This window comes from Vidua chalybeata, unplaced genomic scaffold (assembly GCF_026979565.1).
Source record: "Vidua chalybeata isolate OUT-0048 unplaced genomic scaffold, bVidCha1 merged haplotype scaffold_307_ctg1, whole genome shotgun sequence".
Lineage (NCBI taxonomy): Eukaryota > Metazoa > Chordata > Aves > Passeriformes > Viduidae > Vidua > Vidua chalybeata.
This window is the reverse complement of record NW_026530397.1, coordinates 1-21,906: the sequence shown is the minus strand read 5'-3', so window position 1 is coordinate 21,906 and position 21,906 is coordinate 1. Positions and strand designations below refer to the sequence as shown.

The window sequence follows — 21,906 nt, the reverse complement described above, 5'->3', positions numbered from 1 at the left end:
TAGCCCCCCCATAGCCCCCACAGCCCCCATAGCCCCATAGCCCCCCCATAGCCCCATAGCCCCCATAGCCCCATAGCCCCATAGCCCCCATAGCCCCCATAGACCCCCATAGCCCCCCCATAGCCCCATAGCCCCCATAGCCCCATAGCCCCCATAGCCCCCATAGCCCCATAGCCCCATAGCCCCCCCATAGCCCCATAGCCCCCCCATAGCCGGTTCTGGGTGGGGGGGGCGGGGATCTGTCCGCGGTGCTGAAAGGGGCGGGGCGGCCGCGACTGCCGGGACCACCCCCAAAATCATGGAGACCCCCCCCCCAAATCCTGAGCACCAGCAATTCCGCCACCCCCCACCCAGATCCTGAGACCCCCAATTCTGGGACCCTCCCCAAATCCTGGCACCCCCAGACCCCTGAATCCCCCAGACCCCAGATCTCTCCCAGACCCCCAAATCCCCAAAGACCCCCCCAGAACCCGCCAGACCCCCAGATCTCCCCCAGAGCCCCAATCTCTCCAAGCCCCCAGACCCCAAATCCCCCCAGACCCCCAGGACCCCCCCGATCCCCCCGAATCCCCCAGACCCCCAAATCCCCCAGAGCCTCCAAACCCTGAATCCCCCCCAAACCCCCGAGCCCCCCGGATCCCCCCAGACCCCCGGATCCCCCCAGACCCCACTAATCCCCCAGACCCCCGAATCCCGCAGACCCCCAAATCCCCCAGAAACCCCCAAACCCTGAATCCCCCCCAAACCCTCGAGCCCCCGGATCCCCCCAGACCCTCGAATCCCCCAAACCCCACAAATCCCCGAATCCCCCAGACCCCCAAATCCCCCCCAGAGCCCCCCAAACACCCGAATCCCCCAGACCCCCGGATCCCCCAGAGCCCCCCAAACCCTGAACCCCCCCAAAGCCCTGAATCCCCAGAACCCCCGAATCCCCCAGACCCCCCGAGCCCCCCGAATCCCCCAGACCCCCGGATCCCCCAGAGCCCCCCAAACCCTGAATCCCCCCCAAACCCCCGAGCCCCCCGGATCCCCCAGACCCCCCAAATCCCCCCGACCCCCAAACCCCCCCAGAGCTCCCCAAACACCCGAATCCCCCAACCCCCAAATCCCCCAGAGCCCCCCAAACCCTGAACCCCCCCAAAGCCTGAATCCCCCAGACCCCCTAAGCCCCCCGAATCCCCCAGAGCCCCCCAAACACCCGAATCCCCCCCAAACCCCCGAAACCCCTGGATCCCCCCCAGACCCCCGAATCCCCCAGACCCCCGGATCCCTCAGAGCCCCCAAACCCTGAATCCCCCAGACCCCCGGATCCCCCAGAGCCCCCCAAACCCTGAATCCCCCCCAAACCCCCGAGCCCCCCCGGATCCCCCGAGCCCCCCGGATCCCCCAGACCCCCGGATCCCCCAGACCCCCAAACCCTGAATCCTCCCAAAACCCCCGAGCCCCCCGGATCCCCCAGACCCCCCAAATCCCCCAGCCCCCCAAATTCCCCAGAGCCCCCCAAACACCCGAATCCCCCAGACCCCCGGATCCCCCAGAGCCCCCCAAACCCTGAACCCCCCCAAAGCCCTGAATCCCCCAGACCCCCCTAAGCCACCGGAATCCCCCAGAGCCCCCCAAACCCTGAATCCCCCCCAAACCCTCGAATCCCCCAGAACCCCCAGACCCCCGGATCCCCCGAATCCCCCAGACCCCCCTGGATCCCCCAGACCCTCGGATCCCCGAGCCCCCCGAATCCCCCAGACCCCCGAATCCCCCAGACCCCCGGATCCCTCAGAGCCCCCCAAACCCTGGATCCCCCAGACCCCCGGGTCCCCCGAGCCCCCCCGGATCCCCCAGACCCCCGGATCCCCGAGCCCCCCGAATCCCCCAGACCCCCGGGTCCCCCGAGCCCCCCGAATCCCCCAGACCCCCGAATCCCCCAGACCCCCCGAGCCCCCTGGATCCCCGAGCCCCCCGAATCCCCCAGACCCCCGGGTCCCCCGAGCCCCCCCGGATCCCCCGAGCCCCCCGAATCCCCCCCCCCCCCGTGTCCCCCGAGCCCCCCCGGATCCCCCCAGACCCCCCAAGCCCCCTGGATCCCCCAGACCTCACAAATCCCCCGAGCCCCCCGAATCCCCCAGACCCCCGGGTCCCCCGAGCCCCCCCGGATCCCCCGAGCCCCCCGAATCCCCCAGACCCCCGGGTCCCCCGAGCCCCCCCGGATCCCCCGAGCCCCCCGGATCCCCCGAGCCCCCCGGATCCCCCCAGGCCCCCCCCGAGCCCCCCCCGCCGCGGGGTCCCCCCGTTCCGGCGCCCCGCGGCCCCGGGTATTCTCGGGCCGTAACACGGATCCTCCGCCCGCGCTGTTATTGCTGGAGAATACGCGGAGCCGAGGGCGCGCCCCGGCCTCGGGACCCCCGGGACCCCCACCCCGGGACCCCCACCCCGGGACCCCCCCCCCCCCCCCCAGGGACCCCCCGGCCAGGCTGGAGACCCCCGGGAGCGCCCCGGGAATCCCCTGGGGACACTCGGGGACACTCGGAAGGGCCCGAGGGTCCCCCGGGGACGCTCGGGAACCCCGGGGAGCCCCGGGAGGAGGCGGGAGAGCGCGGGGGACACCGGGGTGGCCCTTGGGGACACCGGGGTGGCCCTCTGGGACAGTTGTGTGGCCCTTGGGGACACCGGGGTGGCCCTTGGGGACACGGGGGTGGCCTTGGGGACAGTTGTGTGGCCCTCGGGGACACCGGGGTGGCCCTTGGGGACAGTTGTGTGGCCCTCGGGGACACCGGGGTGGCCCTTGGGGACACTCAGGTGGCTTTTGGGGACACTCAGGTGGCCTTTGGGGACAATGGGGTGGCCCTTGGGGACACTGAGGTGGCCTTTGGGGACACCGGGGTGGCCCTTGGGGACACGGGGCTGGCCCTTCGGGGACACGGGGGTGGCCCTGGGGACACGGGGGTGGCCCTCTGGGACAGTTGTGTGGCCCTTGGGGACACCGGGGTGGCCGTGGGGACAATGGGGTGGCCCTTGGGGACACTGAGGTGGCCTTGGGGACACCGGGGTGGCCCTTGGGGACACTCAGGTGGCCTTTGGGGACACTCAGGTGGCCCTTGGGGACAATGAGGTGGCCTTGGGGACACCGGGGTGGCCCCTGGAGACAATGGGGTGGCCCTTGGAGACACCGGGGTGGCCTTTGGGGACAATGGGATGTCCCTTGGGAACAGTCAGGTGCCTTTGGGGACACTCAGGTGGCATTGGGGACACTCGGGGGTCCCTCGAGGACACTCGGGTGGCCTTTGGGGACACGGGGCTGGCCCTCGGGGACACTGGGGTGGCCCTGGGGACACGGGGGTGGCCTCTGGGGACACAGGGGTGGCCTTGGGGACATGGGGGTGGCCCTCAGGGACACTTGGGTGGCCCCTGGAGACAATGGGGTGGCCCTTGGAGACACTGGGGTGGCCTTTAGGGACACTTGGGTGGCCCTTGGGGACATGGGGCTGGCCCGCAGGGACACCGGGGTGGCCCTTGGGGACACTCGGGTGGCCTTTGGGGACAATGGGGTGGCCCTTGGGGACAGTCAGGTGCCTTTGGGGACAGTTGTGTGGCCTTTGAGGACACTCAGGTGGCTGAGGGACACTGGGGTGGCCCTTGGGGACCTTTGGGTGGCCCTTGGGGACACTGGGGTGGCCTTTGGGGACAATGGGGTGGCCCTTGGGGACACTCGGGTGGCCTTTGGGGACAGTTGTGTGGCCTTTGAGGACACTCAGGTGGCTGAGGGACACTGGGGTGGCCCTTGGGGACCTTTGGGTGGCCCTTGGGGACACTGGGGTGGCCTTTGGGGACAGTTGTGTGTGACCCTCGTGTGACCCCAAATGACCTTTGGGGACCTTTGGGGACCTTTGTGTCACCTTTGGGGACCCTCGTGCGACACCTGTGACCCTCACGTGACCCTCACGTGACCTTTGGGGACCCTCGTGCGGCACCTGCGACCCTCGCGCACGAGCGTGGGCGTGTCCCTGCGCTCGCCCCGCCCCTTCGCGCGCACAGAGGGCGGGCCCACGCATCTCATTAAGCTGCGAGGCCACGCCCCCCCCCCGAGCGGCTGAGGGCGGGAACGCCGCTGAGGGCAAGCCGCGCCCTGATTGGCCGAGCCGCGGCGGCGGGAACGGCGCTGAGGGGAGCTCTGCTCCGATTGGCTGAGACGCTCGCGCCCGCCGCGGTGGGCGGGAAACAGCGCTGAGGGCGGCTGCGCTCTGATTGGCCGAGCCGCCGCGGCGGCAGCGGCGCTGAGGGGGAGCCGCGCCCTGATTGGCTGAGCGCGGGCGGGGCGCGCAGCTGATTGGCTGCGCGGCGCCGGCCCCGCCGGCCATGGCGGCGGCGCTGGAGCGGGCGCTGGGCCCGGCGGCAGCGGGGCGAGGCTCGGAGGCGGCGCTGCCGCCGCTGCCGGTGCTGGTGCTGGGCCCGGCGGGCTCGGGCCGCACCTCGCTGCTGCTGCGGGCGGCGCTGGCGGGCGGCGCGGACGGGCCCCGCGCGCTGTTCCTGGCGCCCAGCGCCGTCCCGCGGCTGCCGGGAGGCCCCGGCGGGGCCGGCACCGACCCGCGGGCGCTGCAGGTGAGCGGGGCCCGGGCACCGGGCGGGGCTCGCCCAGGGGGAGGCGGGGCTTGCCCGGGGGGGCGGGGCTTGCTGAGGGGCCGCGAGGGGAGGCGGGGTTTGGTGAGGGGGCGTGGTTTTGCTCGGGAGGCGTGCCTGTGTGGGCGTGGCTTTGAGTGAATATATTCATGTACAGGTGTGGTCATGGCCAGCGGGGCGTGGTCTGGAAGGGGGCGTGGCTATGACGCGCTAGTGGGCGGGTCTGTGCGTGTGGGCGGGGTTTGGGGAACCCCCGTTCATGGCGGGGGTGTGAGAGGCTTTAGGGGTCTGGCCTGACTCTTGTCCCCTCTGTCCCCCTGTCCCCTTGTCCCCCTGTCCCCTTTATCCCCTCCCCCTTGTCCCCCTTGTCCCCCTTGTCCCTCTTGTCCCCCTGTCCTGCGTCCCCGGTCTCCCTTGTCCCCACTGTCCCTCTGTCCCCCTTGTCCCTCCCTGTCCCGTGTTCCGTCTCCCTTGTCCCCTCTGTCACCCCATCCCCTCTGTCCCTCCCTGTCCCCTCCTGTCCCCTCTGTCCCCCTCTCCCCTTTCCCCTGTCCCTCTGTCCCCCTGTCCCCTTTGTCCCCTCCATCCCCTCCATCCACTGTCCCCCGTCCCCTGTCCCCTCTGTCCCTGTCCCCTGTCCCTGTCCCTGTCCTGTCCCCTCTCCCTGTCCCTTCTCCCGTGTCCCCTGTCCCTGTCCCTGTCCCTGTCCTGTCCCCTGTCCCTGTCCCCTCTCCCTGTCCCTGTCCTGTCCCCTGTCCCTGTCCCTATCCCCTATCCCCTATCCCCTGTCCCTGTCCCCTCTGTCCCTGTCCCTATCCCCTGTCCCTATCCCCTGTCCCCTGTCCCTGTCCCTGTCCCTATCCCCTGTCCCTGTCCCCTGTCCCTGTCCCCTGTCCCTGTCCCCTCTGTCCCCTCTGTCCCTGTCCCTATCCCCTGTCCCTATCCCCTGTCCCTGTCCCTGTCGCTGTCCCTGTCCCCTCTGTCCCCTGTCCCTGTCCCTGTCCCTATCCCCTGTCCCTATCCCCTGTCCCCTGTTCCTGTCCCCTGTCTCTGTCCCCTGTCCCTGTCCCTTTCCCCTGTCACTGTCCCTATCCCCTGTCCCTATCCCCTGTCCCTGTCCCTATCCCCTGTCGCTGTCGCTGTCGCTGTCCCCTCTGTCCCTGTCGCTGTCGCTGTCGCTGTCGCTGTCCCCGCCGCAGCGCCTGCAGCTGCGCTACCCCCGCTCTCGGCTGTCTCTGTGTCGCGAGCTGCTGTCGCTGTCGCTGTCGCCGCCCGCGCCGCCGTCGCTGCTGCTGGTGGACGGGCTGGAGCGCTACGCGGGGCCGTGCCCGGGCGCGGCGGCGCGGCTGGCCGCGCTGCTGCTGCAGCTGGGGCGCCGCCCGCGCCGCCCCCCGCCGCAGGTGGTGGCCGCGCTGCGCCTGCCGCCGCCCGGGGGCCCGCCCGTGCTGGGGACGCTGCTGCGCTTCTTCCCCGCGCGATGTCACCTGAGCCCGGCCCGCGGGGACGGCCCGCGGCACGCGCGGGTGGCGCTGCGCTGCCCCGGGACACCGCCCCGCCGGTGGCGGCTGCGCCTCGGGGACAGCGGCGGCGACAGCGGCAGCGGGGACAGCGACGGTGACAACGGCGGGGACAGCGGCGGGGACAGCGACAGTGACAACAGCAGGGACAGCGGCGGGGACAGCGACGGTGACAACGGCGGGGACAGCGGCGGGGACAGCGACGGTGACAACGGCGGGGACAGCGGCGGGGACAGCGGCGGCGAGGAGGAGTGGGCGTGACACGGCCACCCCCGGGGGGACACGGGGCTGATGTCACCCCCCTGCTGGTGACAAGGACTTCATGTCACCTCCCCCCGCTGGTGACAAGGACCCCCCCAGGTGACACGGCCAGCCCCAGAGGGACACAGGACTGGTGTCACTCCCCCCAGTGACAAAGACTCGATGTCACCCCCCCCGCTGGTGACAAGGACCCCCCAGGTGACACGGCCACCCCTGGGGGGACACGGGGCTGATGTCACCCCCCCCCACTGGTGACAAAGACTCAGTGTCACCACCCCCATGGGTGCCAGGGACTTCGAGGTCACCCCTTCATCATGAGTGACAAGGACCTTGATGCCACTCCCCGACGGGTGACACGGGCTCGGTGTCACCCCCCTGTCCCTGGTGGCACCCTGATGGGTGACACGGGCTCGGTGTCACCCCCCATTGGTGACAAGGACCCGACGGGTGACACGGGCTCAGTGTCACCCCCCCTGTCCCTGGTGGCACCCTGACGGGTGACACGGGCTCAGTGTCACCCCCCCTGTCCCTGGTGGCACCCTGACGGGTGACACGGGCTCGGTGTCACCCTCCCACTGGTGACAAGGACCTGACGGGTGACACGTTCTCGGTGTCACCCCCCCGTCGCTGGTGGCGCCCTGACGTCACCCCCCCGTCACTGGTGACACGGTCCCAGTGTCACCCCCCCGTCACTGGTGACACGGTCCCGATGTCACCCCCGCCAGTCACTGGTGACACGTTCCCGATGTCACCCCCCCGTCACTGGTGACAAGGACCCGATGTCACCCCCCCGGCACTGGTGACACGTTCCCAATGTCACCCCCCCCCGTCACTGGTGACACGTTCCCAATGTCACCCCCCCATTGGTGACACGTTCCCAATGTCACCCCCCCGTCACTGGTGACACGTTCCCAATGTCACCCCCCCATTGGTGACACGTTCCCAATGTCAACCCGCGTCACTGGTGACACGGTCCCAGTGTCACCCCGCCATCACTGGTGACACGTTCCCGATGTCACCCCCCCGTCACTGGTGACAAGGACCCGATGTCACCCCCCCGTCACTGGTGACACGGTCCTGATGTCACCCCCCCGTCACTGGTGACACGGTCCCAGTGTCACCCCCCCATTGGTGACACGTTCCAGATGTCACCCCCCCGGCACTGGTGACAAGGACCCGATGTCACCCCCCCGTCACTGGTGACACGGTCCTGATGTCACCCCCCCGTCACTGGTGACACGGTCCCAGTGTCACCCCCCCATTGGTGACACGTTCCAGATGTCACCCCCCCGGCACTGGTGACACGTTCCCAATGTCACCCCCCCCCGTCACTGGTGACACGTTCCCGGTGTCACCCCCCCCCGTCACTGGTGACAAGGACCCGGCGGGTGGCACGGGCTCGGTGTCCCCCGCCCCGCGGGGCCCTGGGGACAGGGGCGGTGCCGGGGAGGTGACACCGTGCCAGGTGTCCCCACCCGGGGCCATCTGCGCGCTCCTGATAAGCGTTATCGGCCCCTCCCCCACCGCAGCCGCCTCTGCCACCCCCGGGGGCCCCAGGGTCCCCCCAGTGCCACCGGTGTCCCCCCAGTGTCACCAGGGTCCCCTCAGTGTCACCAGTGTCCCCAGGGTCCCCCCAGTGTCACCAGTGTCCCATCCCAGTGTCACCAGTGTCCCATCCCAGTGTCACCAGTGTCCCATCCCAGTGTCACCAGTGTCCCCTCAGTGTCACCAGGGTCCCCCCAGTGCCACCAGTGTCCCCTCAGTGTCACCAGTGTCCCCTCAGTGTCACCAGTGTCCCATCCCAGTGCCACCAGTGTCCCATCCCAGTGTCCCCAGGCTCCTGTCCCAGTCCCCCCAGTGCCACCGGTGTCCCCCCAGTGTCACCAGTGTCCCATCCCAGTGTCACCAGGGTCCCCTCAGTGTCACCAGTGTCACCAGTGTCCCCCCAGTGTCACCAGTGTCCCCTCAGTGTCACCAGTGTCCCATCCCAGTGTCACCAGTGTCCCATCCCAGTGTCACCAGGGTCCCCTCAGTGTCACCAGTGTCACCAGTGTCCCCCCAGTGTCACCAGTGTCCCCTCAGTGTCACCAGTGTCCCATCCCAGTGTCACCAGTGTCCCCTCAGTGTCACCAGTGTCCCATCCCAGTGTCACCAGTGTCCCCAGGGTCCCCCCAGTGTCACCAGTGTCCCATCCCAGTGCCACCAGTGTCTCCTCAGTGTCACCAGGGTCCCCCCAGTGCCACCGGTGTCCCCCCAGTGCCACCGGTGTCCCCTCAGTGTCACCAGTGTCCCCTCAGTGTCACCAGTGTCCCCCCAGTGTCACCAGTGTCCCATCCCAGTGTCACCAGTGTCCCCTCAGTGTCACCAGTGTCCCATCCCAGTGTCACCAGTGTCCCCTCAGTGTCACCAGTGTCCCATCCCAGTGTCACCAGTGTCCCATCCCAGTGTCACCAGTGTCCCCTCAGTGTCACCAGTGTCCCATCCCAGTGTCACCAGTGTCCCATCCCAGTGCCACCAGTGTCCCCTCAGTGTCACCAGTGTCCCATCCCAGTGTCACCAGTGTCCCATCCCAGTGTCACCAGTGTCCCCTCAGTGTCACCAGTGTCCCATCCCAGTGTCACCAGTGTCCCATCCCAGTGCCACCAGTGTCCCCTCAGTGTCACCAGTGTCCCATCCCAGTGTCACCAGGGTCCCCCCAGTGTCCCCAGTGTCCCCTCAGTGTCACCAGTGTCCCATCCCAGTGTCACCAGTGTCCCATCCCAGTGTCACCAGGGTCCCCCCAGTGTCCCCAGTGTCCCCTCAGTGTCACCAGTGTCCCATCCCAGTGTCACCAGGGTCCCCCCAGTGTCCCCAGTGTCCCATCCCAGTGTCACCAGTGTCCCATCCCAGTGTCACCAGTGTCCCCCCAGTGCCACCAGTGTCCCATCCCAGTGTCACCAGTGTCCCCCCAGTGTCCCCAGTGTCCCATCCCAGTGTCACCAGTGTCCCATCCCAGTGTCACCAGTGTCCCCCCAGTGTCCCCAGTGTCCCATCCCAGTGTCACCAGTGTCCCATCCCAGTGTCACCAGGGTCCCCTCAGTGTCACCAGTGTCCCCCCAGTGTCCCCAGTGTCCCATCCCAGTGTCACCAGTGTCCCCCCAGTGTCCCCAGGCTCCCTTCCCAGTGCTCCCAGTGTCCCCAAGTTCCCATCCCAGTGTTCCCAGTGTCCCCAGGCTCCTGTCCCAGTGTCCCCAGTGTCCCCAGGCTCCCTTCCCAGTACTCCCAGTCACCCCCAGTGCTCCCAGTCACCCCCAGTATGTCCCCAGTGTCCCCATTACCTCTCCCAGTGCCCCCTCAGTCCCTCCCAGTGTCCCCAGTGTCCCCATTGCCCTCCCAGTTACCCCCCAATGCCCCCACTACCCCTCCCAGTGCTCCCAGTTACCCCCCAGTGCCCCCCCAGTCCCTCCCAGTGCCCCCATTACCTCTCCCAGTCCCTCCCAGTCCCTCCCAGTGCCCCCATTACCTCTCCCAGTCCCTCCCAGTCCCTCCCAGTCCCTCCCAGTGCCCCCATTACCCTCCCCAGTTACCCCCCCAGTGTCCCCAGTGCCCCTGTTACCCTTCCCAGTCCCTCCCAGTGCTCCCAGTTAGCCCCCAGTCCCTCCCAGTGCCCCCCAGTCCATCCCAGTCCGTCCCAGTCCGTCCCAGTTGGGGCGTGGGGCCGGGCCCAGCGTTGTTTTTATTGTCCAAAATCATTAAAAACCCAAAGCAGGAGAAATTCCGCGTCCCGCCGGCCCCGCCCCCTCCCTCCGCGGCCCCTCCCCCGCGATGACGTCGCCACGCCCCGTGTGACGTCACTGCATCACTTGTCCTTCTGTGATGACGTCACAGTGTCACGTGTCCCTCTGTGATGACGTCACCGTGCCCCCGTGTGACGTCACCGTGTCACTTGTCCCTCTGTGATGACGTCACCATGCCCCCGTGTGACGTCACAGTGTCACTTGTCCCTCTGTGATGACGTCACCGCGTCACGTGTCCCTCTGTGATGACGTCACCGGGCCGTCGCGTGACGTCACCGTGCTGCGTCTCCTCCGCGGTCCCTTTTCTGTGACGTCGCCGCGACGCGTCCCCTCTGCGATGACGTCATCGTTCCCGTGTGTGACGTCATCGCCACAAGTCCCCTCCGATGCCGCGTGCGATGTCATCGCGAGGCGTCCCCTCCGCGATGACGTCGTCGTGCCCGTGTGACGTCATTGCCACAAGTCCCCTCCGCTGTGACGTCATCTGTCCCTTCCGTGTGACGTCACTGCTACGTGTCCCCTCAGCGATGACGTCATCGTTCCCGTGTGTGATGTCACCGCGATGCGTCCCCTCCGCGATGACGTCATCGTTCCCGTGTGTGATGTCACCGCGATGCGTCCCCTCCGCGATGACGTCATTGTTCCCGTGTGTGATGTCACCGCGACGCGTCCCCTCTGTGATGACGTCATAGTTGTTCCCGTGTGTGACGTCACTGCTACGCGTCCCCTCCGCGATGACGTCATCTGTCCCTTCCGTGTGACGTCACTGTGATGCGTCTCCTCCACGATGACGTCATTGCTCCCGTGTGTGATGTCGCCGCGACGCGTCTCCTCCGCGATGACGTCATCATTCCCATGTGTGATGTCACCGCGATGCCTTCCCCCCCTCGCGACGACGTCACGGCGCCCGCGTGTGACGTCACCCGCCCGCCTCAGGAGCAGATGACGTAGTGGGGGGCGTGCCCCGCCCACTTGGGCTCCGCCCCCTTGTGGGCGTGTCCCAGGTTGGCGTAGGGGGCGGGGCCTGGCGGGCGGGGGGAGGGGCGGAGCAGGGCGGGGCCGGGGTCGAAGAGCGTGTACTCGAAACTGGGCGAGGGGGAGGGGCCCTGCGCGGGGGGGGCGGGGCCCGGGGGCGGGGCCTCGGCCTCGGGGGGAGGGGCGTCCCCCGGCCCCTCCCCCACCTCCTCCAGCGCCTCCTCGGCCTCCAGCGGGGGCGGGGCGGGGGGCGCGCACGGAGAGCCCGGGGTCTGGAACAGCCACAGCTGGGGGGGGGGACACGGGTGAGAGACCCCCGAAACGTCCCCAAAATAGCCCAAAATGTCCCCAAAAATATCCCAAAATATCCCCAAAATCATCCCCAAAATATCCCCAAAATATCCCCTAAAATCCCAGCGAGAGCCCGGGGTCTGGAACAGCCACAGCTGGGCGGGGGGGGGGGGGGACACGGGTGAGAGACCCCCGAAACGTCCCGAAATGTCCCCAAAATATCCATAGAAACATCCCCGAAATATCTCCAAAATATCCCCAAAATGTCCCCTAAAATCCCAGCGAGAGCCCGGGGTCTGGAACAGCCACAGCTGGGGGGGGGGGACACGGGTGAGAGACCCCCGAAACGTCCCGAAATGTCCCCAAAATATCCATAGAAACATCCCCGAAATATCTCCAAAATATCCATAAAAACATCCCCAAAACATCCCCAAAATATCCATAAAAACATCCCCAAAATGTCCCCAAAATGTCCCCTAAAATATCCCCAAAACATCCCCAAAATATCCCCAAAATGTCCCCTAAAATATCCCCAAAACATCCCCAAAATATCCCCAAAATCATCCCCAAAATATCCCCAAAATGTCCCCTAAAATCCCAGCGAGAGCCCGGGGTCTGGAACAGCCACAGCTGGGGGGGGGGACACGGGTGAGAGACCCCCGAAACGTCCCCAAAATAGCCCGAAATGTCCCCAAAATGTCCTCAAAGTAGCCAGAAAGTATTCCCAAAATATCCCCTAAAATATCCCCCCAAAAATCCACTAAATATCCACAAAATATCCCAAGAAATCCCTTAAAATATTCCCCAAAACCTCAAAAACCCCAAACTCCAAAAACCCAAACCCACCAAAAATCCCAAACCCGCCACAAAATCCCAAAAACCCCCGAACTCCAAAAACCCCAACCCCCCTAAAATCCAAAAATCCCAAACCGCCCCCAAAACCCCCAAACCCCCAAACCAAAAAACCTCAAACCCAAAATCCCAAACCCCAAACCCAAACCCCAAACCCCCAAACACAAAAACCTCGAACCCAAAATCCCAAACCCCAAACCCAAACCCCAAACCCCCAAACACAAAAACCTCGAACCCAAAATCCCAAATCCCAAACCCAAACCCCAAACCCCAAACCCCAAACCCCAAACCCAAACCCCAAACCCAAACCCCAAACCCCAAACACCCAAACCCAAACCCCAAACCCCAAACCCCAAACCCAAACCCCAAACCCAAACCCCAAACCCCAAACCCCCAAACCCAAACACCAAACCCAAACCCAAACCCCAAACCCCCAAACCCAAAACCCCAAACCCAAAAACCCCAAACCCAAAACCCCAAACCCAAAAACCCCAAACCCAAAACCCCAAACTCCCAAACCCAAACCCCAAACCCAAACCCCAAACCCCAAACCCCAAACCCAAACCCCAAACCCAAACCCAGACCCAAACCCCAAACCCAAACCCCAAACCCCAAACCCAAACCCAAACCCAAATCCCAAACCCCAAACCCCAAACCCCAAACCCAAACCCCAATCCCAAACCCCAAACCCAAACCCAAACCCAAACCCCAAACCCAAACCCAAACCCCAAACCCAAACCCAAACCCAAACCCCAAACCCCAAACCCCAAACCCAAACCCAAACCCAAATCCCAAACCCCAATCCCAAACCCCAAACCCAAACCCAAACCCCAAACCCCAAACCCCAAACCCAAACCCAAACCCAAATCCCAAACCCCAATCCCAAACCCCAAACCCAAACCCAAACCCAAACCCAAATCCCAAACCCCAATCCCAAACCCCAAACCCAAACCCCAAACCCCCAAACCCCAAACCCCAAACCCAAACCCCAACCCAAACCCAACCCCAAATCCCAACCCCAAACCCCAAACCCAAACCCCAAACCCAAACCCCAAACCCCAACCCCAAACCCAAACCCAAACCCAAACCCCAAAACCCCAAACCCCCAAACCCAAACCCAAACCCAAACCCCAAACCCAAACCCCAAACTCCCAAATCCAAACCCAAACCCCAAACCCAAACCCCAAATCCCAAACCCAAACCCCAATCCCCAAACCCAAAACCCAAACCCCAAACCCCAAATCCCAATCCCAAACCCCAAACCCCAACCCCAAACCCCAAACCCAAACCCCAAATCCCAATCCCAAGCCCCAAACCCAAACCCCAACCCCAAACCCCAAACCCAAACCCCAAACCCAAACCCCAACCCAAACCCCAAACCCCAATCCCAATCCCAAACCCAAACCCCAATCCCAATCCCAAACCCCAATCCCATACCCCAAACCCAATCCCTATCCCAATCCCAATCCCAAACCCCAATCCCAATCCCAAACCCCAATCCCAATCCCAAACCCCAAATCCCAATCCCAATCCCAATCCCAATCCCAAACCCCAAACCCAATCCCAATCCCAATCCCAATCCCAAACCCCAATCCCAATCCCAATCCCAAACCCCAATCCCAATCCCAATCCCAATCCCAATCCCAATCCCAAACCCCAATCCCAATCCCAAATCCCAATCCCAATCCCAATCCCAATCCCAATCCCAATCCCAATCCCAATCCCAATCCCCAATCCCAATCCCAATCCCAATCCCAATCCCAAACCCCAATCCCAATCCCAATCCCAATCCCAATCCCAAATCCCAATCCCAATCCCCAATCCCAATCCCAATCCCAATCCCAATCCCAAACCCCAATCCCAATCCCAAATCCCAATCCCAATCCCAATCCCAATCCCAAACCCCAATCCCAATCCCCAATCCCAATCCCAATCCCAATCCCAATCCCAATCCCAAACCCCAATCCCAATCCCAATCCCAATCCCAAATCCCAATCCCTATCCCAATCCCAATCCCAAACCCCAAACCCAATCCCAATCCCAATCCCAATCCCAAACCCCAAATCCCAATCCCAATCCCAATCCCAAACCCCAAACCCAATCCCAATCCCAATCCCAATCCCAAACCCCAATCCCAATCCCAAATCCCAATCCCAATCCCAATCCCAATCCCAATCCCAAACCCAATCCCAAACCCCAATCCCAATCCCAAATCCCAATCCCAATCCCAATCCCAATCCCAATCCCAATCCCAAACCCCAATCCCAATCCCAATCCCAATCCCAATCCCAATCCCAAACCCCAATCCCAATCCCAATCCCAATCCCAATCCCAAATCCCAATCCCTATCCCAATCCCAATCCCAAACCCCAAACCCAATCCCAATCCCAATCCCAATCCCAAACCCCAAATCCCAATCCCAATCCCAATCCCAAACCCAAACCCAATCCCAATCCCAAACCCCAAACCCAATCCCAATCCCAATCCCAATCCCAAATCCCAATCCCAATCCCCAATCCCAATCCCAATCCCAATCCCAATCCCAAACCCCAATCCCAATCCCAAATCCCAATCCCAATCCCAATCCCAATCCCAAACCCCAATCCCAATCCCCAATCCCAATCCCAATCCCTATCCCAATCCCAATCCCAAACCCCAAACCCAATCCCAATCCCAATCCCAATCCCAAACCCCAAATCCCAATCCCAATCCCAATCCCAAACCCCAAACCCAATCCCAATCCCAATCCCAATCCCAAACCCAATCCCAAACCCCAATCCCAATCCCAAATCCCAATCCCAATCCCAATCCCAATCCCAATCCCAATCCCAAACCCCAATCCCAATCCCAATCCCAATCCCAATCCCAATCCCAAACCCCAATCCCAATCCCAATCCCAATCCCAATCCCAAATCCCAATCCCTATCCCAATCCCAATCCCAAACCCCAAACCCAATCCCAATCCCAATCCCAATCCCAAACCCCAAATCCCAATCCCAATCCCAATCCCAAACCCAAACCCAATCCCAATCCCAAACCCCAATCCCAATCCCAATCCCAATCCCAATCCCAAACCCCAATCCCAATCCCATCCCAATCCCAATCCCAAATCCCAATCCCTATCCCAATCCCAATCCCAAACCCCAAACCCAATCCCAATCCCAATCCCAATCCCAAACCCCAAATCCCAATCCCAATCCCAATCCCAAACCCAAACCCAATCCCAATCCCAAACCCCAAACCCAATCCCAATCCCAATCCCAATCCCAAATCCCAATCCCAATCCCCAATCCCAATCCCAATCCCAATCCCAATCCCAAACCCCAATCCCAATCCCAAATCCCAATCCCAATCCCAATCCCAATCCCAAACCCCAATCCCAATCCCCAATCCCAATCCCAATCCCTATCCCAATCCCAATCCCAAACCCCAAACCCAATCCCAATCCCAATCCCAATCCCAAACCCCAAATCCCAATCCCAATCCCAATCCCAAACCCCAAACCCAATCCCAATCCCAATCCCAATCCCAAACCCAATCCCAAACCCCAATCCCAATCCCAAATCCCAATCCCAATCCCAATCCCAATCCCAATCCCAATCCCAAACCCCAATCCCAATCCCAATCCCAATCCCAATCCCAATCCCAAACCCCAATCCCAATCCCAATCCCAATCCCAATCCCAAATCCCAATCCCTATCCCAATCCCAATCCCAAACCCCAAACCCAATCCCAATCCCAATCCCAATCCCAAACCCCAAATCCCAATCCCAATCCCAATCCCAAACCCAAACCCAATCCCAATCCCAAACCCCAAACCCAATCCCAATCCCAATCCCAATCCCAAACCCCAATCCCAATCCCAAACCCCAAACCCATACCCCAAACCCAATCCCAATCCCAATCCCAATCCCAATCCCAAACCCCAATCCCAATCCCAATCCCAATCCCAATCCCAAACCCCAATCCCAATCCCAATCCCAATCCCAATCCCAATCCCAAACCCCAAACCCAATCCCAATCCCAATCCCAATCCCAATCCCAATCCCAATCCCAAACCCAATCCAAATCCCAATCCCAATCCCAAACCCAATCCCAATCCCAATCCCAAACCCCAATCCCAATCCCAATCCCAATCCCAATCCCAAACCCCAATCCCAATCCCAATCCCAATCCCAATCCCAATCCCAATCCCAAACCCAATCCAAATCCCAATCCCAATCCCAAACCCCAATCCCAATCCCAATCCCAAACCCCAATCCCAATCCCAATCCCAATCCCAATCCCAATCCCCAATCCCAATCCCAATCCCAATCCCAATCCCAAACCCCAATCCCAATCCCAATCCCAATCCCAAACCCCAAACCCAAACCCAAACCCAAACCCAATCCCAATCCCAAACCCCAATCCCAATCCCAATCCCAATCCCAATCCCAAACCCCAATCCCAATCCCAATCCCAATCCCAATCCCAAATCCCAATCCCAATCCCCAATCCCAATCCCCAATCCCAATCCCCAATCCCAAACCCCAATCCCAATCCCAATCCCAATCCCAATCCCAAATCCCAATCCCAATCCCCAATCCCAATCCCAATCCCAAACCCCAATCCCAATCCCAATCCCAATCCCAATCCCAATCCCAAACCCCAATCCCAATCCCAATCCCAAACCCCAATCCCAATCCCAATCCCAATCCCAATCCCAATCCCAATCCCAAATCCCAATCCCAAACCCCAAATCCCAATCCCAATCCCAATCCCAATCCCGAGCTCACCTGGAAGTTGCCGCCGTAGGCGCTGAAGAGCCCCTCGAACTCGCGCTCGGGGCCCGGCACCGGCGGCCACAGCTTGGCCCGCAGCGTCCTGGGGGACCCCAAAATCCCACAGGGACCCCAAAAATCCTAAACAGCCCCCCCAGATCCCACAGAGACCCCAAAATCCTACAGAGCCCCCAAATCCCCCGTGCTCCATCCCAGCCCCACAGCTTGGCCCGCAGCGTCCTGGGGGACCCCAAAATCACACAGGGACCCCAAAATCACACAGGGACCCCAAAAATCCTAAACAGCCCCCCAAAATCCTACAGAGACCCCCCAGATCCCATAGAGACCCCAAAATCCTACAGAGACCCCAAAATCCTACAGAGCCCCAAAATCCTACTGAGCCCCCCAAAATCCTAAACAGCCCCCCCAGATCCCATAGAGCCCCCAAAATCCCCCTGTACCGGCGGTGTCCCAGCAGTCCCAGTGCTCCCAGTCCCATTCCCAGTCCCCCCAGTCCCCCCCAGTCCATCCCAGTCCCCATTCCCAGTTTCTCCCAGTGATCCCAGTCCCCCCCAGTCCCCCCCAGTCCCTCCCAGTCCCTCCCAGTCCCTCCCAGTCCATCCCAGTCCCTCTCAGTCCCCATTCCCAGTTTATCCCAGTCCCTCCCAGTCCCCATTTCCAGTTTCTCCCAGTGCTCCCAGTCCCTCCCAGTCCCCCCCAGTCCCTCCCAGTCCCTCCCAGTCCCATTCCCAGTCCCCCCCAGTCCCTCCCAGTCCCTCCCAGTCCCATTCCCAGTCCCCCCCAGTCCCTCCCAGTCCCATTCCCAGTCCCCCCCAGTCCCTCCCAGTCCCTCCCAGTCCCTCCCAGTCCCTCCCAGTCCCCCCCAGTCCCATTCCCAGTCCCTCCCAGTATCCCCAGTACCGGCGGTGTCCCAGCAGTCCCAGTGCTCCCAGTCCCAGCACCAGCAGCACCAGCAGACACGAGAGCCCCAAGGTCACCGCGTCCAGCTCTGGGGACATCGGGGGGGGACACGGGGGGGACACGGGGGGACATCGGCTCAGGGACCCCCCCAGTCCCTCCCAGTCCCTCCCAGTCCCTCCCAGTTCCCTCCCAGTCCCTCCCAGTCCATCCCAGTTCCCTCCCAGTCCATCCCAGTCCATCCCAGTCCATCCCAGTTCCCTCCCAGTCCATCCCAGTCCCTCCCAGTCCATCCCAGTTCCCTCCCAGTCCATCCCAGTCCATCCCAGTCCCTCCCAGTCCATCCCAGTCCATCCCAGTTCCCTCCCAGTCCATCCCAGTCCCTCCCAGTCCATCCCAGTCCATCCCAGTCCATCCCAGTCCCTCCCAGTCCATCCCAGTCCATCCCAGTTCCCTCCCAGTCCATCCCAGTCCCTCCCAGTCCATCCCAGTCCATCCCAGTCCATCCCAGTCCCTCCCAGTCCATCCCAGTCCCTCCCAGTCCCTCCCAGTCCATCCCAGTCCATCCCAGTCCCTCCCAGTCCCGCCTGTTGTCCCCGCGTGTCCCCAAGTCCCCCCGTGTCCCTGTGTCCCCTCCTGTCCCCCCACCCTCCTGTCACTGCCACCCCCGTGTCCCCCCATGTCCCCAGATCCCCTCATCCCCCTCAGTGTCCCCAAATCCCTGCTGTGCCTCAGTGTCCCCGCTGTGCCTCAGTGTCCCCGCTGTCCCTCAGGGTCCCCGCTGTCCCCCGCTGTCCCCTCGGTGTCCCCAAGACCCTTATATCCCCTCAGTGTCCCCTCATGTCCCTAAATCCGCGCTGTCCCCTCATGTCCCCAAGTCCTCAGTGTCCCCAAGCCCCTCACTGTCCCCAAATCCCCACTGTCCCTCAGTGTCCCCTCAGTGTCCCCTCGGTGTCCCCTCGGTGTCCCCAAGTCCCTCAGTGTCCCTGCTGTCTCCTCGGTGTCTCCAAGTCCCCGCTGTCCCTCACTGTCCCCTCAATGTCCCCAAGCCCCTCATGTCCCCTCAGTGTCCCCTCAGTGTCCCTGCTCTCCCCTCGGTGTCCCCCTGTCCCCTCATGTCCCCTCATGTCCCCCCATGTCCCCATGTCCCCCCATGTCCCCATGTCCCCCCATGTCCCCCGTGTCCCCTCATGTCCCCCCATGTCCCCATGTCCCCTCATGTCCCCATGTCCCCCGGTGTCCCCCCATGTCCCCATGTCCCCCCATGTCCCCAAGTCCCCCCATGTCCCCCCATGTCCCCATGTCCCCCCATGTCCCCATGTCCCCCGGTGTCCCCCCATGTCCCCCGGTGTCCCCCCATGTCCCCCCATGTCCCCATGTCCCCCCATGTCCCCATGTCCCTCATGTCCCCCCATGTCCCCCCATGTCCCCATGTCCCCCCATGTCCCCATGTCCCCCCATGTCCCCCCATGTCCCCCCATGTCCCCCCATGTCCCCTCATGTCCCCCCATGTCCCCATGTCCCCCATGTCCCCCCATGTCCCCTCATGTCCCCTCATGTCCCCATGTCCCCCATGTCCCCATGTCCCCTCATGTCCCCCCATGTCCCCCATGTCCCCATGTCCCCATGTCCCCTCATGTCCCCCCATGTCCCCCATGTCCCCATGTCCCCTCATGTCCCCATGTCCCCCATGTCCCCTCATGTCCCCATGTCCCCCATGTCCCTCATGTCCCCCATGTCCCCTCATGTCCCCATGTCCCCATGTCCCCATGTCCCCCATGTCCCCTCATGTCCCCCCATGTCCCCCCATGTCCCCCCATGTCCCCATGTCCCCTCATGTCCCCTCATGTCCCCTCATGTCCCCTCATGTCCCCATGTCCCCCCATGTCCCCCCATGTCCCCCCATGTCCCCATGTCCCCATGTCCCCCCATGTCCCCTCATGTCCCCATGTCCCCCCATGTCCCCCCATGTCCCCCCATGTCCCCTCATGTCCCCATGTCCCCCCATGTCCCCCCATGTCCCCCCATGTCCCCATGTCCCCATGTCCCCCATGTCCCCCGGTGTCCCCCATGTCCCCTCATGTCCCCCCATGTCCCCCGTGTCCCCTCATGTCCCCCCATGTCCCCATGTCCCCCCATGTCCCCATGTCCCCCCATGTCCCCTCATGTCCCCATGTCCCCCCATGTCCCCCCATGTCCCCCCATGTCCCCTCATGTCCCCATGTCCCCCCATGTCCCCCCATGTCCCCCCATGTCCCCCCATGTCCCCCATGTCCCCCCATGTCCCCCCATGTCCCCATGTCCCCCCATGTCCCCTCATGTCCCCATGTCCCCCCATGTCCCCCCATGTCCCCATGTCCCCATGTCCCCCATGTCCCCCCATGTCCCCATGTCCCCCATGTCCCCCGTGTCCCCTCATGTCCCCCCATGTCCCCATGTCCCCCCATGTCCCCATGTCCCCATGTCCCCATGTCCCCATGTCCCCCCATGTCCCCCCATGTCCCCCCATGTCCCCCATGCCCCCCCATGTCCCCCCATGTCCCCATGTCCCCATGTCCCCCCATGTCCCCTCATGTCCCCCCATGTCCCCCCATGTCCCCCCATGTCCCCCCATGTCCCCCCATGCCCCCCATGTCCCCATGTCCCCATGTCCCCCATGTCCCCGCTGTCCCCTCATGTCCCCCCATGTCCCCCCATGTCCCCCCATGTCCCCCCATGTCCCCCCATGTCCCCTCATGTCCCCGCTGTCCCCCCATGTCCCCCCATGTCCCCATGTCCCCTCATGTCCCCTCATGTCCCCCCATGTCCCCCCATGTCCCCATGTCCCCCCATGTCCCCCATGTCCCCCGGTGTCCCCCATGTCCCCCCATGTCCCCATGTCCCCCCATGTCCCCCCATGTCCCCCCATGTCCCCATGTCCCCCCATGTCCCCATGTCCCCCCATGTCCCCCCATGTCCCCCCATGTCCCCATGTCCCCCCATGTCCCCATGTCCCCATGTCCCCCCATGTCCCCCCATGCCCCCCATGTCCCCCCATGTCCCCATGTCCCCATGTCCCCATGTCCCCCCATGTCCCCATGTCCCCATGTCCCCCCATGTCCCCCGGTGTCCCCCATGTCCCCATGTCCCCCCATGCCCCCCATGTCCCCCCATGTCCCCATGTCCCCATGTCCCCCCATGTCCCCCGGTGTCCCCCATGTCCCCATGTCCCCCCATGCCCCCCATGTCCCCCCATGTCCCCATGCCCCCCATGTCCCCATGTCCCCATGCCCCCCATGTCCCCCATGTCCCCTCATGTCCCCATGTCCCCCCATGTCCCCATGTCCCCATGCCCCCCATGTCCCCCATGTCCCCCCATGTCCCCCATGTCCCCCCGTGTCGCGGTGTCACTCACCGGGGGGGGTGGTGGCGCTGCCGGGGGCGGACCAGGGGCTCCAGAAGCCGCCGTAGCTGAGCCCGTCCGGGCGGGCGCGGGCCCGCACCGAGTACGGGGTGCTGGCCCGCAGCCCCCCGACCCCCTGCTCGCGCCGGCCCGCGGGGACCCCCACCTGCGGCACAGCGTCAGGGACCCCAAAAACCCGAGAGGGACCCCAAAACACCGAGAGGGACCCCAAAAACCACACAGGGACCCCAAAAACCGCACAGGGACCCCAAAAACCGCACAGGGACCCCCACCTGCGGCACAGCGTCAGGGACCCCAAAAACCCGAGAGGGACCCCAAAACACCGAGAGGGACCCCAAAAACCACACAGGGACCCCAAAAACCCCACCGGGACCCCCACCTGCGGCACAGCGTCAGGGACCCCAAAAACCCGAGAGGGACCCCAAAAACCCGAGAGGGACCCCAAAAACCACACAGGGACCCCAAAAACCGCACAGGGACCCCAAAAACCGCACAGGGACCCCCACCTGCGGCACAGCGTCAGGGACCCCAAAAAACCCGAG

At 63.7% G+C, this 21,906-nt stretch overlaps 3 protein-coding genes across 3 annotated transcripts; 2 read left to right on the top strand and 1 right to left on the bottom strand.

Moving 5' to 3' along the window:
* Window positions 1-888: 888 nt before the first annotated feature.
* LOC128783396 (uncharacterized) lies at window positions 889-4,051 on the bottom strand (the record flags this gene model as incomplete). Its single annotated transcript, XM_053934036.1, has 3 exons — window positions 3,927-4,051; window positions 1,922-2,354; window positions 889-976 (listed from the first exon to the last, which is right to left on the bottom strand). Coding segments are annotated over exons 1-3 (646 nt in total), but the record flags the coding sequence as incomplete, so codon positions are not given.
* Window positions 4,052-4,350: 299 nt separating this feature from the next.
* On the top strand, window positions 4,351-6,394 carry SWSAP1 (SWIM-type zinc finger 7 associated protein 1). Its single transcript, XM_053934037.1, has 2 exons — window positions 4,351-4,593; window positions 5,811-6,394. Exons 1-2 carry the CDS (start codon window positions 4,351-4,353, stop codon window positions 6,387-6,389), a joined length of 822 nt encoding a protein of 273 aa, XP_053790012.1. The 3' UTR covers window positions 6,390-6,394.
* Window positions 6,395-7,694: 1,300 nt separating this feature from the next.
* Window positions 7,695-10,197, top strand: LOC128783395 (uncharacterized). Its single transcript, XM_053934035.1, has 2 exons — window positions 7,695-9,255; window positions 9,727-10,197. The coding sequence occupies exons 1-2, from the start codon at window positions 7,702-7,704 to the stop codon at window positions 10,195-10,197; spliced, it is 2,025 nt and encodes a 674-aa protein (XP_053790010.1). The 5' UTR covers window positions 7,695-7,701.
* The last annotated feature ends 11,709 nt before the right edge of the window (window positions 10,198-21,906 follow it).